The sequence below is a fragment of the Nyctereutes procyonoides genome, unplaced genomic scaffold (assembly GCF_905146905.1).
Source record: "Nyctereutes procyonoides isolate TBG_1078 unplaced genomic scaffold, NYPRO_anot_genome, whole genome shotgun sequence".
NCBI lineage: Eukaryota > Metazoa > Chordata > Mammalia > Carnivora > Canidae > Nyctereutes > Nyctereutes procyonoides.
Window position 1 is genome coordinate 25,112,926 of NW_026575159.1, and position 16,560 is coordinate 25,129,485.

Here is a 16,560-nt window from a genome sequence, read left to right on the forward strand (position 1 = left end):
TGGGGGAGGGAGGCCCTGTTAACAGTACTCCCCGCCCCAGAGAGCACAGCAGCCGTGATGGGGTGAGGATAACAGAGTGATGGGTGAATAAGGAAGGGGAATGTTAAGAGTTAGAGAAGCCACTTGGAAAGCAATCAGGGGTGACCAGAGCCCCCAGCAGTGGCTGCAGGAGCCTGGGAAGAGGTGCAAGAAGGAAGTGGAGGGGGCAAAAGAAATCAGCCTGGGTGCCCAGGGAGGGGGGCTCACAGTCTGGCTGGCATGTCCTTCTCCACGCACGAGCTTGATTTCATAACAGGAAACATCTATCGGAGGCTTCAGGGGCATGTGTTTCTTAGCCCGCGGTGTGTAACTCATTGAATCCTCAAGCAGGTTTCTAAGGTAGGTACCCCGGCATCCCGGCTTTACCCACAAGGAGCTCAGGCACAGAGAGGTTAAGGACCTTGCTCGAACTCACACAGCTAATAAGAAGGCCCTGGAGTCAGGCCGCCTGCGTTCCTCTCTGTGCCCTTCTGCTCTGACACTGCCTTCAGAGGGTCGCCGCAGACAAACTTCCCAAATGAACCTGGGAGACATCCTCGTGGGGGGCTGCAGAGTGACAGACAGGAGCCCTGGGTCTGCTTGCTTTGAAGCCCACCTCTAATCCCATCTGGCTTTGCCCATGTAGAAGCCCGGCAACGCTCACCAGCCCCGCAGGGCTGCTTGGAGAACTCAGGATCGTGCCCAGGGAGGCCTCGTGCCAACTGTGACATGCCACACAGATTGGGAGTTACTACCGCTGACGCCAGTTTTGCATTACAGAACCCCAATCCTGGATTTCTGGATCTGTTCACAACAAGACTTGGGCCGACTCTGGATCAAACTTGGATGCATCCGCAGATGTACCCATTCATCGGGAAAAGAATGAACCCTCATTCGGCCCGCATGGGGCCCTGGCCAAGGCTGTTTCACTCAGCAGGTGCTTGGAGCAGCTGGCACAGAGGTCACACCCCCTGTGACGGCCAGTACGGTCACGTCCATTCGACAGAGGGGGCAGCTGAGATTCAGAGAGGCTAGGTGACTCATCACAGTCACACAGCAGCGAGAGGCACAGTGGCATTTGAGACGCTCATGCTCTGAACCCCTGGGCACTTGGTCGGGGACGACCCTAGACCAAGGTGCTCCCTCAGCAGGTGAGCCACTGGGCCTCTTGCAGGACGGAGAACAACCCCTGACCGGACGACGCAGAAACAGGACGACCATCCCCGAACGATAAAATAGCTTTGTTTTAATTCACTTTGATTTGGATCATTGGAAATATTCAACAATAAATAAAACAGAGCAGAGGCCGAGGAAGGCAGGCTCTTGCAAAGGTCATTCAAAAAAGCATCCAGGTTAGCGCTCAGCTACAAAACACACACAGGAGCGAGGCCAGAGGGAGAGGGAAGCAAAATTTTAAAATACCAACAATGAACCCAGCATGATTGCAAAGAACAAAAAAGTGCTCGAGAAACTTTGGCTTGGACGCGAAGCCGGTGAGGGGCCGGCGCCGTGGGGCAGCCGCGATCGTCCTGGGGGCGGCCCCTCAGGACCCGGGCCCCAGGGTGAAGCAGGCGTTGGGCGCAGGGCTGTCCGCAGGTGGCCACCAAGGCCAGGCCCGTCCTTTGAGGGAAGCGCAGCAATGGGGTCAAGGGCAAGGGCAGGGCAGACGTCTGCTGGGCCGAGAGGAAAAGTATGGGCCAAGAGGATGCAAATGCCCTGAGGCTGGGATGCGGGGACTGTCGCTTCTTCACCTGTCTCTGATCTTCCTCCCTGGTCCCCTGCTCTTCCCCGCAGGGAGGCATCACGGAGCACCCCACAGGCCGGGGCGCTGGTGTCTTCAGGACAGGCCCGAGCGAGGCAGCGGACTTGGTCTCAAACCTGTCAGCCCAGACCACAGGGGACGATGACCGGCCAGTGGCCTGTGGGCACGTTTGCTGCCAACCAGATGCCCGTGGTGGACACGATGACGACCCCGAGCTCTCCGGAGGGGCATGGGTGGTGGCCGGTTCCCGATGGCACGAGGCTGGCTTTGGCCGGACGGCGGCCACTCTGGGCTTGCGCCTCCCTGGAGAAAGCGGTTTTGGTCCTACCCACGTGAGGGACGGTGAGTTCTTTTCTGTTTCCCATTTTGCTTTGTGTCCAGGCTGCCTTGAAGAGGACCATTACCACAAACATCACAGTCCTAAATATTCCCCGCTGACTCCACTCTACCCTGGACCCCGAGAGGCTCGGTCCTTCTGGCCTCAGCACTTGCAAGAATCGCACCCGGACCCCCCCCCCCCCGCCCCCGACCTTCTCGTCTGGCTTCCCCGTTTTAAGTCCCATTTCCTTGAATTCGGCTTCTCCCACTAAGCACATGACCCTAAAATCATCTCTTTAAGAACTTTTTTTTTTTGCCTGATGGCTCTGGGAGCCAGACGCTACAAACCCGCCCTATCAAGGGGGTGAGGACAGGGGCGGAGGGGGGCACGTGGAACTAGGTCTTGCATTTGCGGCAGGTGACTCCAGCTCCTGGCTCCCCAGGGCCGGGGAGGGTGCTAAAATCTCTCCCTCCCTCCTCGGCCCTGGTCTTCCTGGCTTTGGGCTCAGCACTAAGAGAGGCAGGGATGCCTCTGCTCCCTGTCCCGGGGTCCAGGACTGGCCTCCAAGGGAGCTCTGTGCTTGAGGAGCAAGCAGGGCCCTAGGCTGGGAGCCCAACACTGGGGTGGGCATTCAGGAGCCTCCTCCGAGTGGAGGGGCGGGTGGTTCTCGTTATCCTGCCCACAGCCACGAGCTCTGGGGGAAATACTCTGGTCGGATTCTCAGCCACCCTTACCCCAGGTACGGATGCCAGGGGGCTGAAGCCCGTCGGTGCATTCGGGTTAGACCCCTTTGCTAAGCCAACGAACACAAAGACAAGTCTGCTGGGGCCGAGGGAAGAGCAAGGATGTCTCCCTCACTGGAGGGATGGGGGAAAAGGCAGACACCGGAGCTTGCGGGGGCCACCACAGGCAGCCTGAGGAGCCCACCTGTGCCCGGTCACAGTCCTCAGGGAGGCTGGATGGAAGCCGGCTGGGAAAGCCCACCTCGAGGTGTGTTCAACATGCAGCGATCGTGCTCTATCTTTGCTCAAAGGGTCTGACTTGCGTTGTCCAGCACAACAGGTTCACTTTTGCAAGCCACTTCCCTTCTCCGGGCCTCACTTTTCTCAAGTGTTACACGGGAAGGCAGGTGGGAAGTCCTCTCAACAGCCTGGATGGCCCAGTGGGGTGGGGAGGGAGAGAGACCCCCCTCCTTACTCTGGGGACCTGTCCTGACTCAGCACAGCTCCGATGCAGGCTGAGCGCTCTGGACCCATCAGCTCTGACTGGACTCGGCTCTTCCAGGACTCGGGGAGGAGCTCGGAGGCCGCTCTGTGCCCACTTCTCTCAGCGGATTCATCAGCCAACCCACAGATGCCTGCTATATAGTCTTTGGGGATTTATGATCAGCTTGCTGACCTCGTAGTGATTTACGAGCCTTTAGGGGTCAAGAGAGTCTAAGTGTTGGAGGATTTTAAAGCTCAAACGGGTTTTTGTTTGCTTGCTGTCGTTTTGTGTAAACCATTGTCTGGGTTCTGAACCTCTGACAATCGAATGAAAGCTACGGCACCGCTCCCCAGGAATATATGCTCATACACACAGGCTTGGGGTAAAACACGGGCATGGCGTGCTCTCTCTGGGGACACTTGCGAACCCCCTGAAACCACCTGTGGCCCCCTGAGCTCCCCAAATGCCTCCCTCTCTGTTTGCAGAGGCAGAGACTGAAGCCAGGAGAACAGAACTTGCCAGAGTGCTGCTGCAAGGAGCACAGGAGACGGGCCCCCGTGACAGCCGGGACGCTGTCATACCTCCTCGAAGTAGCAGTGGCCTGTTAGGAAATGCTCTCAATAGGAAACGTGGATTTTCTGATTCAGTGTCAGCAACCGGAGCCAACCATTGCTGCCCTGCCTGTGTGACTCCACTCCCCACCTGGCCCCAAGGTCGTCCCGCTGGGTTTTGCAGATTCTTAGCCTGAGAATGATCCCGACCCGCAATGATGGAGAAGGGAGGCAGAGCTGAAGGGAAGGAGGTACAGAGCACTTGGAGAACCTACCAACCTGAAACCCTGGCATTTGCCCACCAGCGAGCCCCCAAGCCCTAGATATGCATCCCCCTCCCAAGTCTGAGGACTCCTGCAAACCTTGACTTAAGCCCCCCATGCCCCGGCTGCCAGGTGAAGCAAGAGCAAGCTTAATTAAAACATCAGGACCAGCTACGGAGCCACAAAGTGCACGCAATGTCAGCTGAATTAAAAATAATAATAATAAATCAATAAATAATCATGAGGAGGAATCAGAGCAGCCCAGAAGTGAGAGGATGAGGTATGTCTTCTCCCGCTCCGAGGGTCATGTTCCTGGGATGGCCCCACAAACCCCAGGACACTGTGCAGGTGGCCCGGAGGGACTTGGCCCGGAGGGTGGGCTCCTGGGGGAAAGTGCTGGCTGGTGGAGGTTCTGTGTGTGGCCTTGGAAGGTCATGGGCCCCAAATCCATCAGTCTGTGAACCTAAGAATGACGTGCCGCGGCTGACGCGCCTCTGGACGCCGTTGAGCATCATCCTAGCTTCGTTCCAGCTCTGGGACCGCCTCAGGAAACTAGTGAAGATGTTGCCCAGATCCAGAGCAAGGGGGTGGCATTGCTGGGGGGGGGGGGAGGGGGGAGCTCCCCGTTCCCGAGTTAAGGCTTTTGCCTTATTTCAGCCAATGCGCACAGCTCTCCCCCAGGCACAAAGGCACGTGGAAGTAGTCAGATCTGCTCTCAGCCATCATTTATGGCCACAAAGATCGATCACTCAAGGGAGCCTCAGCTTGCAAAGAAGACACCTGCTGGAGTCTGAAACACTTGGCCAAGCGTCTGTGAGGACCTTCGGCGTGGGGCGCCTCTCCTGGCCACCACAGAGGAGCTTCGGGAAGACCGCAGAGGCGGTGAGGGAGGGGCCGGGCATCGTGCAGAGGAAGGTGCCTCCTCATCCCCAGCGTCCACATGGCCCGACGTGGCTCTGTCCCGAGGTCGTCCTCACCCAGCAAGCATCAGAGTCAGAGAGTCAGCCCCGGACCCCTCTGCCCAGGGCCAGTGTCCTTCACTTTAGAACACGGAGTCTTCGATATCTCCCCCTCCGCCCCCCAAAGCTGAAATGACTTGAGCGTTTGGAGACCGGACCTCCTCCCGCGTCTCCCCACCTGCCCCCCGCTCCAGGACAGCAGTGGCGGTGCAGGGAGGTGGGGGGGGTGTCCCCATCCAAGACCAGTTCTGACACTCGCTCTGCAGACCCAGCGGGGCTCTAGGGCCTTGCTGAGTCGATGCTGCCAAATGTCGGGGTGCGAGGGGGTGCGAGGGGCACCTGAACACGCCCCCAAGGTTGGCCCTCAAAGCCCCCAGCACATATTGGCTCCAGCCAGAGGCTGGGGCTGGCCACGGAGAGGCGGGCTCCGGTGCTCCTTGGCAGCGTCATCTCCCCTTAAATATCCGGATCTTATTGATGGACGCCAAGGTGGACGTCACGTTGGACTCAAAGTCTCCGTCGTGCACCCCGGTCTTGCGGAAAGCCCCCGCCGATGGATTGTTCTCCCAGTAGTGATGCCAGTTCCCCTTACTGTCTGCCCCGAAGCCGTACAAGTCCACCTGTGGGGGGGGGGGAGGGCAAAGCAAAGGTCAGAACCAGACAGCAGGGCTACAGGAAGAAGCTTGAAGAACGGGTGCCCACAGGGAACCCCTGACTCTGTCAACACCACCTCCGAAGAGCCACATGAAGCCTTCTCCCCATGAACCCTTCCAGCTCCTTGCTGGGCCTCCCAGGGGCTGAGAGGAGCAAAAGCACGAGAGGTCAAAGTCAAGTCTCCGGCCCAGGGGTGGCCCACAGGGTGCTGGGCAAGAGGGCCCCTTCCCCAGAGCCCGCAGGGAGAGCGGGGTTGAGGGTAGGGCCACCTGCTGCTGCAGCCTGCAAGTGCCAAGCCCACTGCTCTGAGTCTCATGTCCCCCAGCTGGAAACTGGGGCCAAGAGGGAATGAGCACATGGAGGCAGGTGGTAGGTGCTGTTCTTTTCATTCCCTTAGGCTAATGTCCATGTGGTCCGGGGGCCTCCAGGGACCAGGACCCTTGCCCACATGTGACAAGCATTTACTGAGCATTTCCTTGATGCCGGGCACTGCGCCACACACGTCAGACTTCAGGGAGGCCTTCGTCGGGGCCCCCTGGGTGGGCGCTGGGGAAATCAGGGACACGGGAGCCTCGGGGTCTCAGACCTGGAGCTTGTGACTGGCCAGGGGCACCAGTGAGGGACAGGAGCTAACCTCAGGCCTCCCGCAGCATGGAGGGCAGGGCCCAGAAGGAATCTAGGGATCTGCGGGCGCAGGTGACATCTGAACTGGGTCTCGGGACAGGAGTGGAAGACGTCCGGGAGGGAATAATCGAGGGCTTTCCAGGGAGAGGAAGCGCTGTCTGGGCAGATCTGGGGGTGGGGCCGCACCCAGGGCAGGGGACAGGAGGAGGGAAGAGGAGGGAGTAGCACTTCTGAGGGAGCCAGCTGGAGAGAAGGAGGAGATGCAGCTTCTGGGAGAGACACCCAGGGTCTTGATGGCACAGCGGGGCTGGGGTGGGGATAGGGGTGACGAAACAACCCCTGCCCCCACCCTGCCTGGGATTCCACCCAGGAGCCAGGTGGGGTAGGGGCAGGGATGCCTGCATGGGACAAGAAGGATCGCGCTGCCGGATGCAGGGCCCGGGAAGAAGTGGGGGGTGGGTGCTGTGGTCCCTCCCGCTCCTCTGGCCAGGGCTGCAGCGAGCACCCCACAGCATCAATGGAGGATGGACGGTCAGGCCAGTCCACGAAGGAAAATACAAAGCACGCTTGGCAATCACGGGTTCTCCACCTCGGGGAAGAGAGGAACCCCTGGGTGCCTGGTCCCCACTTTCGGACATTCTGGTGAACATGGGCCTGGGCATGGTCTGGGTGCTGGGATTTAGCTCCAGGGATGATTCATTCTCTTTCTTTCTTTCTTTTTTTCTTTCTTTTTTCTTTCTTTTTCTTTCTTTCTTTCTTTCTTTCTTTCTTTCTTTCTTTCTTTCTTTCTTTCTCTTTTCTCTTTGATTTTATTTACTTATTCATGAGAGACAGAGAGAGAGGCAGAGACACAGGCAGAGGGAGAAGCAGGCTCCATGCAGGGAGCCTGATGCAAGACTCAATCCCAGGACCCCGGGATCACGCCCTGAGCCAAAGGCAGATGCTCAACCACTGAGCCACTCAGGTGTCCTCCAGGGACAATTCTAATAAGAGGCCGAGATTCAAATCACAGGTCTCCCTATTACGATCGGCTCCGTTACTCTGCCCCCCAAGTCTGAGCTTCCACCCATGGGCTCTGACTCTGCCTTGGGAGCCCGCACAGAGGGAGCCAGGACCCTTGCTCCTGAGAACGTGCTCCTCGGAGAACAGCGCTACTCCCTGAAACCCACTGTGACAGCAGCGCTGCAAGCTCCAGCGGGGAGAGAAGGAATCGGAGCTTCTGGAAAAAGAACTACATTGGAGCCCGCGGCGAGGAAGGAGGAGAGCCTGAAGGCAGGTGCTCTCAGTGACGCTCCTGGAAAGGTGGGAGGGGGAGCCCTCGTACCTCGTCACAGATGTGCAGCGAGAAGATGACGGAGAGGATGCCGGTGGACGGGTACCGCCCGTGGCCCTGCAGCCAGCTGTCGAAGACGTACTTGATGAAGGCCGGGTGGTAGATGAGGATCTGCGAGGGGAGGACAGAGGCCTTCGTGAGCCACTGCACAGGACGCCGAGCACCCGTCAGGTGCCCCCCGCTGCTGGGGCCTCGGGGGACAGAGCCGTGAACGGAACCGGGAGCCCTGCACTCGTGGGCCTTACGTCTAGTGGGAAGGACGGGCAGTAGCCTAACCCCGGGGCCAAAGGATGCTAAGACACAACTACAGAAACGTGGAGAGAAATTAAGCAGAGGAGACAAGAAAGCACTGGAGGGGAGGAGGCTCCCTGAGAAGGAGACTTCCGAGGAACATCCAAAATCAGGCCAGCGAGGTTCCGGGAAACAGCATGAGGGGGGGACGGGATCGCTCTGGTCACACTGCAGGAAACACATGCACCGAGACACCTGTCCTGCCGGTGATGGGCCTGAATGGTCTCCACGCCCCGACATGGTCCCATGTGCTCGCCTTCCCTCTGCTCGTGTGACAGATGAGGAAACCGAGCTCAGAGAGGCGAAGCCGTGGGCCCGGCATCACACAGCCAGGCTGGCCACGCCGGGAGGTGTCTGGTATCAGACCTGCCCTTGCCTCCACCCTCACAGCTGCCGTGAGGACAGCGAAGGGGACTTCTCAGGCAGGAGAGGGTGAGCATGCACGTCTAGGAAGCCTGACGCCAGCCCCCAGGAAGAGACTGGAGCTGAGGACCATGTGGGTGTCTGGTGAACGGTTCATTGCTCAACCCGGCCTCAAGCCACTGCCGTCTGGGAGGCTCTCCCCTCCACCCACTCAGCCCTACAGGGATTCCCATGTGGCTTCTCCCCCAGGCGGTGTACTCCAGTGTGAACAGCAGGTGCTGGGGGCGCAGGGAGCGCTCCAGTTCCAGCCACACCATGAACTGCCTGTGGGGTCCTGAGCACATTACTTGACCTCTCTGACCCTCATCTCGACATCTAAAAAAGCACAGTGTGTGCAACGGACATGTGTGGTGGACACGTCATGACTTTCATCCTCCAGCCCCTTGCCCAGGTCTTGGCCAACCCCCTTCCGGGGAGGAGGAGCCAGGGAGGCAGGAGGTGAGGTCTGGCTTTGAGAAGCTCACCCCTGTACAGCTCTGATTCTAAATGCAGCCACATCAGCACCCCTGGAGGGCCGGTTAAAGCCCAGGTCATTGGGCCGTCCCCTCCCTGTAGAGTTTCTGATGCAGTCGGTCTGGGGTAGGCCTGAGTATGTGCATCGCAACAGTATATCCCCGTGACACTGCTGGTCGGGGGCCCCACTTGAGAGAGGCTTTGCCAGGGTTTGTCTGTCGAGCCGGGAAGCTGCGTGGAGGCCTCTGCCCACCCAGGAGCCCAAGGGCTCTCTGGAGCCGGGTGCTGGCAGAGGGGAGAGGTGGTGCTCTCTGTCACCAAACTGAGCCTGAGCTCACAGGATGAGGGACCTCAGCCTCGACTTACCTTATCCTTTTTCACTTTGATCTTTGCAGGAACAGGAACATAGGTGCTGCAGGCAGAGAAAGAGCAGGTGGTTAATGTGGGAGGGGGCGGAGGGGGCCGAGGGGGCCAGGCTGCAGCGCTTGGGGCTGACCCTGGAGAGGGAGGTAGAGACGCCACTTCCCGCCCCGACCTGTCCTCCTGCAGCAGTGGCCCATTACGGACACCAGAGGGCGCTCGTGGCTCACTCAAGAATTTTCTATATCTATAAAAATATGTATATATACATAAAATGTATATACGATATACATATGTGTATTGTACATATATATATAATATATAGACTTTTTTATTGAAGTTCGATTTGCCAACACATAGTATAACACCCAGTGCTCATCCCAAGAATTTTTTTTTAATGCCATATTTTCCCCCAGAAAGGTGAAGACCAGGGGACTGGCTCCAAGCAAGCCTGAAGGAGCCTGATGGAGCACAGATCAAAGGATGAAGGACGAGCCCCACAAGGCCCCCTCCCATCTGCAATGTTACATGTGCCCCAAGGTGCAGATGTAAACGCCTTACGTGGGATCTACTGGGGCAATTCATGCTCCTGACCCCGTGGGACGGGGTGGGAGGAGAGGGCAGCTGAGCTCAGGCCTGGCCCACTCCTCCCCTGCCTGAGCCTGCATCCCTCATTGCCCTCCTGAGGAGGTAGCCCCAGACTCCTGCACCCCAGGCCATCAGGCTTGGCCGGGCCCCGGACTAGGAGGCTGCTGGACATCTGGACAGGGAAGCTGCTTCTTTTCAGGAAGAGTAAGGGACCTAGGGCTCAGACCGAGGCCCAGCCTGGCTCTCAAGCTTGGGCAGCATGGTCGGGCAGGCTTCTGTGTCCTCCCAGGGAGGAGGGAGGCGAGAGGCACAAACCGCGGAGGAATGCAAGGAGACAGCAAGTGCCCAGTACCCAGTGGGGTGCCTGGAACAGAAGAACCGCTCAGGTGAGCCCCCATTCTCGGGGCAGCTCACAACGACTCAGGCCGGGGGTGCTGGGCCTCTCTGCCTGCCTCCAGTGCAACCTGGGGCTATTTTTAGAGCTCCCAAGGTGGAGGGCTGTCAGCCTTGGGATGCACGGCAGAAACAACGCAGGTCTGTCATGTGCAGAGTCCTTTCTTGGGGGGGGGGTCCCTCCTCCCGAGGAGTTTCCAGTAAGCCCTAGAGCCTATTCTGGAGTCCTGAGGAGGGGGGAAGGTCAAAGCTTGCAGGGTGTTAGCAGCAGAGGAAGGCACCAGGAGTCGCTGCAGGCTGCACTGCAGGGCTGGTGCATTCCAGAAGGAAGTCCAGCAGGGGAGGCATCCTGGTGCGGGCACCACATGGTGGGGGCACGGAGGACCGGTGAGGGCATGGGGGCTCTCCATCCCGGGGACTCACTGAGAGATGGTGCCTGTGGTGGTGGCACTGACCACCCACTCCAGGTCGGTGGTCTTGAAGGGCACCAGGACCATGCTGACATTCTCCGCCAGCTCCCTGAAGCTCTCGGGGTACACCAGGTGGTGGGTGGTCTTGCTCCCGACGTCCATCTCGAAGCCCGCCGTGGGGGCCTTGTTCATCCTGGGAGGGAAGGGACAGCGGGACACGCATCGCATCACGTCGCACGGGGGCGGCTTCGATGGAGACGATCAGGACACAGCTCAAATGCTCTTGCTGCTTTCCTTCTCTTACGCGCTCTGGAGTGAGCCTGACCGTGGCCACTCCTGCTGACCTACTGTGTGCAAGGCCCCGTCCTGGCCAAGAGGCGTGCCTTGTTACACCCGAACGATGACTGCGCCCGGGAGGTATTCTCTGGTCCTATTCTATGATGGGAGAAATCTGAACGCCAAGAATTAGTCCCAGGACACGGAGCTGGCAAGTGTGCAGCCTTGAACTCAGGTCTGTCTGACCTGGGACCCGATGCTTTCCTTCCCCCACGGATGTTCCTGCCGCACGCCGGGCACATGGGGGCTCCGAGAAGCTGGGCGAGAGCAGTCTAAGGACATAAATGCAGAGATCGCAGAGACGGGAGACTATTCTAGAAGGCGCCTGGGGAGCAGCGGCCTCACTGCCGACTGAACAGCGTGGAGATTATAAGAAACCCAGGATACACCTCTTCCCGGGGAAACTATTCTCCTTGGTGACAGGGAAATGCATTTACGTTAAGAGCACATAGTTTTATTACAGCCTAGGTTGCAAAATGGGGCTGAATTTTAAAGATCGAACAAGGGTCTGCAACTGCCTCTTGCCCTCCCTCCAGGCCTCTCTGTGCAAAGCTCCCGACCCGCTGGCTTCCTCCCATGTATGGTCTCCCATCGGGGTCCAGAGAGGCACTGCTGGTCTACCTCCTTCCTATAATGCACAGATGGGGAAACTGAGGCCCAAAGGGAGCCCCCAAGGTCTGAAGGGGAGTCTGGGCCTGCTAGGACTGGGTCTTGCCCTCCTGGCCCTGAGCCCAGGCGCCTCCCGCGGCTCCGAGGGGCTCCAGGCGCTCACCTGAGCACGAAGTCGTGGCTGTCGATCTGAGGCCCGTACCAGGACTCTCGGAGGTTGCCAGAGTTGCCCACGACGGCGCAGCGCCGGCAGCCCACCGACCTCTTCTCCAGCAGGGGGTCCACGTTCCCGGGCACCACCTGGAACAGCTCCCTGATGGTATCGTTCAAGTTGTTGGGTTGCTTCTCCCGCTGGAGCCTCTGCGGGCAGAGGGTGGAAGGAGAAAGGTCAGCTGGGCTGTGTTGCCTCTGGCCGGGGCCCCTGAGCCCCCTCCCTGGGCCCCCTTCCCTGGTACCTTCCTTTCTGCAAGGAGCCAGAGGCCCCAGGAGGCTCAGCCAGCCACCTCCTCACCCGTCCAGAAGCCCAGGGCCCACTCCAGGAGATGGGAGAGAGCTCCCTCACTCATTCTGCAAAGGCTTATTGAGCACCTACTATGTGCTAGCTCCTCCATCAGCCGGAGGCAATGACATCGGGTGATAGGAGAAGGGTCAGGTGACCTCGGAGCCCACCTCCCTGCCTCTGCTCCCTCCATCCTCCTGCCCCCGCCGCTGCTCCCAGGGGACCACTGGGCTCCAGCAAGACCAAAAAACCAGCCCCTTGCTGGATGCACAAGGCCTCCGATGTCTGCCTGGCAAACTGTTTTCATCCTCAAAGACCTAGCTCCAGACTTCCCACCTCTTCACTCACGGTAAAACCTGGAGACATTTCCTAAGCAGTTATCACCTCTGACCCCGTCGCCATGCCGCAGCGTCTATACCACACCACATCTGAACTGTGGACAAGGAGGATGCTCTGGGGCCCGGGCTGGCTGAACCAAAGGTCCCAAATCCCAAACCAGGATTAGAACCCAGGCTTTTAGAAACCCATCTCAAAGTCTCTCCCACAATACTGACCCCATCTCAGACCCTTGGAACCTTGACCTTTCAGAAAGCCCAGTCCCTGGGGTTGCAGGGGCCGGGGTGGGGGTGGGGGTCAGGGGTGGGGAGGGTGGCTGTGGGGTGAGTCTCACTAGCCTCTCCCAGCCCCCTGCCCAGGGCTCAGTGGCTGAGAAAAGAAAGGAGAGCCTAGGGCCTGCTTTGACCACCGTCCAGGAGATTCGTGATGGGGTCTATGGGGAGATCCAGAGGCAGGCAGCCCCCCCGGCCCTGAAATGGAAGGAATCAGGTCTCCGAAGCAGAGGCCCACCAGGAGTTCCAGGTGGCTCCTCTAGTTAAAACCTCCAGCATCTCCTCCGTACGTGTCATGAGAGAGCCACAGGCGACAAGAGCTGGACCACTCACCACTCACCACCACCCCTAGGAGGCTTATCATAAATTAAAAAGAGAGAGAGAGAGAGAAATAACGAGTGTTGGGGGAGGATGTAGAGATCCTGGAACCTCATGCATTGCTGGTGGGCACATCAGATGGTGTGGCCGCCGTGGAAAACACACACAAGTACATCCTCGGAAGGATGGAAACCAGGGTTCTCGTACGTCTGTGTTCACAGCAGCAGGGTCCGCCGCAGCCAAGAGGCGGAAGCGACCCAGCACCTGTCTACTGGCAAGTGAACGGGTAAGACAAGTGCGGAACATCATTCCATCATAAAAAAGGGAATTCCAGGGGCCCCTGGGTTGGCTCCGTCGGTAAAGCATCTGCCTTCGGCTCAGGACACGACCCCCCAAGTGCTGGGATGGGGCCCTGTGTCGGGCTCCCTGCTCAGCGGGGAGTCTGCTTCTCCCTCTCCCTCTGCGCCTCCCCATCCCCACCCCCAAGCTCCTGATTTCTCTCTCTCTCTCTAACAAATAAATGAATAAAATCCTTAAAAAAGGGGGGGGGACTTCTGATCCATGCTACAGCATGGATGGGCCTTGGAAACATGTTTTGTGACAGCAGCCAGACACAGGAGGACAAATGTTGTAGGATTCCACTATATGGGGTCCCCTAGAGGAGTCGAATCCACAGAGGGTAGGCGGCTGCCAGGGCCCAAGGGAGGGCTAAGGGGAGGGAGTTAGGGTTTAACAGGGCAGGGTTTGGGGCACCCGATGCTGGCTCTAGAGGGTGGTGTTGGTTACACAACCCTGTGAATATCCTTCCTGCCACCGAATCGTACACTTAACAAATGGTCAAGATGGTAAATATTAGGTTATGTACATTTTAACACAATAAAACAGAACAATCCCCAGATTAAACACCTGCTTCCGATAAGATCTCCTGGGCCGGCTCCAAGCTCCCGGGTGGGCAGTCACCCAGGACCTCGTTGACTCAAAGAGCCTGACCCCGGAGGGCTGGGCTGAGCCCAAGATCCTGTGCTTCCAACGGGCTCCCCGGGGGCGATGCTGCTGCTGGTGTGGGTAGGGAGGGGGCCGCAGCCACGCTGTCCTGCAGGAACCTCCACGGAGGTCCCCACCCAGGACGGGGCCCTGTGCGCCCAGCACCGCGAGGACACGCTCAGGGCTGGGGTCTTCACCCCTGCGCCTTTACCTCATGGGAGTCTGGCACTGTCCCTGGGATTAAGGAGGGACACGGCATCCTTTGGCCGGTGCTCAGCAGTATTTACTGAGCACCTAGTACATCGCCCACGTGGGTGCGTTGCCACCGAGGCCCCGGGGTCTGAAGTCTTGAGGGGCGCCCGCCCAGGGGACGTGACTGGGGAGCACGAGCACAGCGGTGTCTTCGCCCGGCTATTACTGACTCACTCATCTTTAATGGCTCATTTCAGAGAAAAAAAAAAAAAAGTCAGTTCATTTTACGAGGAAATCTCCCATCCTGACCACAAGTGGAAAGTGAGGATTACTTGGCAGAAGCAAAAAAAAAAAAAAAAAAAAAAAGTAATCGCATGAAACAATGAAAACAAGACGACTTTGCTGGGTTCCCTCTCGCGCTGTTGCTCGCCGGGCAAGCCGCCCACTCTTTGCTGGAAGGAAGACCGGCAGGTGCGGGAGGGAGGCGGAACGAAATGTCGGGTCGGATTAACGTCCTTGCGACTGCAAACACAGCAAGAGAATTGAGAGCGGACTCACTTCCAGGCCCTGGGACGCGAGCATCTTCTCAACGCCCGGCCCCGGCCTCCCGGAGCATCGCGCTGCCGGCCACACCCGCGGCTTCGGATCTGCGGTCATGCCTCGCCGGCAGGGGTGGACACGGGGCCCAGCGAGTCTGGGAAGGGCTGGGCCGCCGGGCAGGTTTGCATCCACACAGGAACTGGGTGGGAAAGCCCAGCGGTGGTTCTGCAGCTCTGAATCCTCAACCCCCCACCTGCTCACTGCTGTGTCCGAGCCCCTTCCCCCCCCCCCCCCCGGGAAGGAGCGTTCCAATTGCCCTGACTTTTGCAAGTGACGGTAAAAGCATCACCAGGCTGCTAACTCGCGCACGCGAAAGGATGCTGAGAAGTTCAAAAACACCCTCCCCCTCTCACTCTTGCAGGGGAGCATCCAAGTATCCCCTTTGTATACAGTCGGTGCTCCGTAAGTGCCTGCCAACTGGGGGCTGGGGGCTCCCTGAGGCTGTCCTGTGACTTAGGGCAGGGCGGGGAAGCAAGTGCAGGGTCCGCTCCACCGGGCTAGGGCCAGGGGGATGCAGGTCGCGGGCACCCTCACTCAGGGCACAGACGCCGAGTGCTTCGCTCACCGCCCCTGCACTTCGCCCGACGGCACGGGGGAGCCGGTGGGTGTGAACTGCGGCACAGAGGACATCCGGCCTCCTGACGCCCCTGGAAAGAGGTACCCTCTCCCGCCTCCTACCCTTCCTCTCTTCTCCGCCCAGGGAACCTTGCTCCTCCTTCTAAATCCAGCTTGCCCTACGGCTCCCCTCTCGGGGGCTTCGCAACTCCCAAGGCATCTCAGTCCCTTAGACTCCAGCTCCCCACAGCTCCGGCTCTGACCCGCACCCCCTCCCGGCCTCCCTTCTGGGGTCCAGGGGAAGGGAGGCCAGCGTGCTGGGTCCCAGGCCCGGCTCCTCACAGGTGGCTGAGTGGCCTGTCTTCCCTGGGCTGGGTGTCCCCTTGCACAGATGGCAGGAGCACCCGACACTAGTCGTCTGGGGCAGAGTGAGTCCAGGGAGAGTTGGGGCCTCCCTCCCCTGTCCCGAGGCACCAGCCACCTTCAGCTGGTTCTCCTCCAGCTCAGCCCCCAGCAGCCACCCCCACCCCCCAGCCTCTGAGCATCTGAAAGGCAAGGGCTCCACTTGGGGTCTGGGGTCCTGGGTCCGGATCTGCCGACGAGATGGTCCCGGCTGTGAGGGGGCCTGCATGCAACGCTGTGATGCATCCTGGAATGCACAGGGTGGTGTTGACCTCAAATACCCTGTGCTCCAACCAGAGAACAGGAATACTTGTCCAATACGGGGTCCTGATTCTTTCCTCAAGACACGTGGGCGGGGGGTGCCTGGGTGGCTCAGTCGGTGAAGCGTCTGCCTTCAGCTCGGGCCATGATCCCACACTCCCCAGGATCGAGCCCCACATTGGGCTCCCAGCGAGGAGTCTGCTTCTGCCTCTGCCTCTGCCCCTCCCCCTGCTCCTTCTCTCTTTCTCTTTCTCAAATAAATAAATAAAATACAAAAAAAAAAAAAAAAAGACCTGTGGCCTCTGTGTTGTCCAGGAACCTAAGAAGCCGTACAGCCCTGCTCCTTTCTATTGATTTCTACTGGTGAGGGCTCTCTCCCCGCCACTACCCATCCCTTCCAAGTGGCCACGAAGGGCTTGAACTGCAGGGAAGAAGGGGTGCAGCTAAGGGCTGCAGGTGGGGACACGGGAGGGCAATTTGATAACATCCCAACAGTCGCTTAGAAAAAATGTTCAGGGGCAGCCCGGGGTGGCTCAGCAGTTTAGCGCCACCTTCCGCCCAGGGCATGATCCTGGAGACCAGGGATCGA

General features: G+C 59.0%; 1 protein-coding gene across 4 annotated transcripts in view; it reads right to left on the minus strand.

Annotated features, from left to right (window-relative positions):
- Nucleotides 1-1,243: 1,243 nt before the first annotated feature.
- ST3GAL1 (ST3 beta-galactoside alpha-2,3-sialyltransferase 1) overlaps nt 1,244-16,560 on the minus strand; it is a 95,059-nt gene continuing 79,742 nt past the window's right edge. For all 4 annotated transcript variants that reach the window (XM_055313999.1, XM_055313998.1, XM_055314000.1 and 1 more), the window contains 5 exons: nt 11,716-11,912; nt 10,621-10,800; nt 9,223-9,268; nt 7,681-7,800; nt 1,244-5,698 (listed from right to left, as the gene is read on the minus strand). In XM_055313999.1, the coding sequence (XP_055169974.1) occupies nt 5,525-5,698; nt 7,681-7,800; nt 9,223-9,268; nt 10,621-10,800; nt 11,716-11,912 (717 nt within the window). In that variant the 3' untranslated portion in view covers nt 1,244-5,524. The remainder of the gene's footprint in view (nt 5,699-7,680; nt 7,801-9,222; nt 9,269-10,620; nt 10,801-11,715; nt 11,913-16,560) is intronic.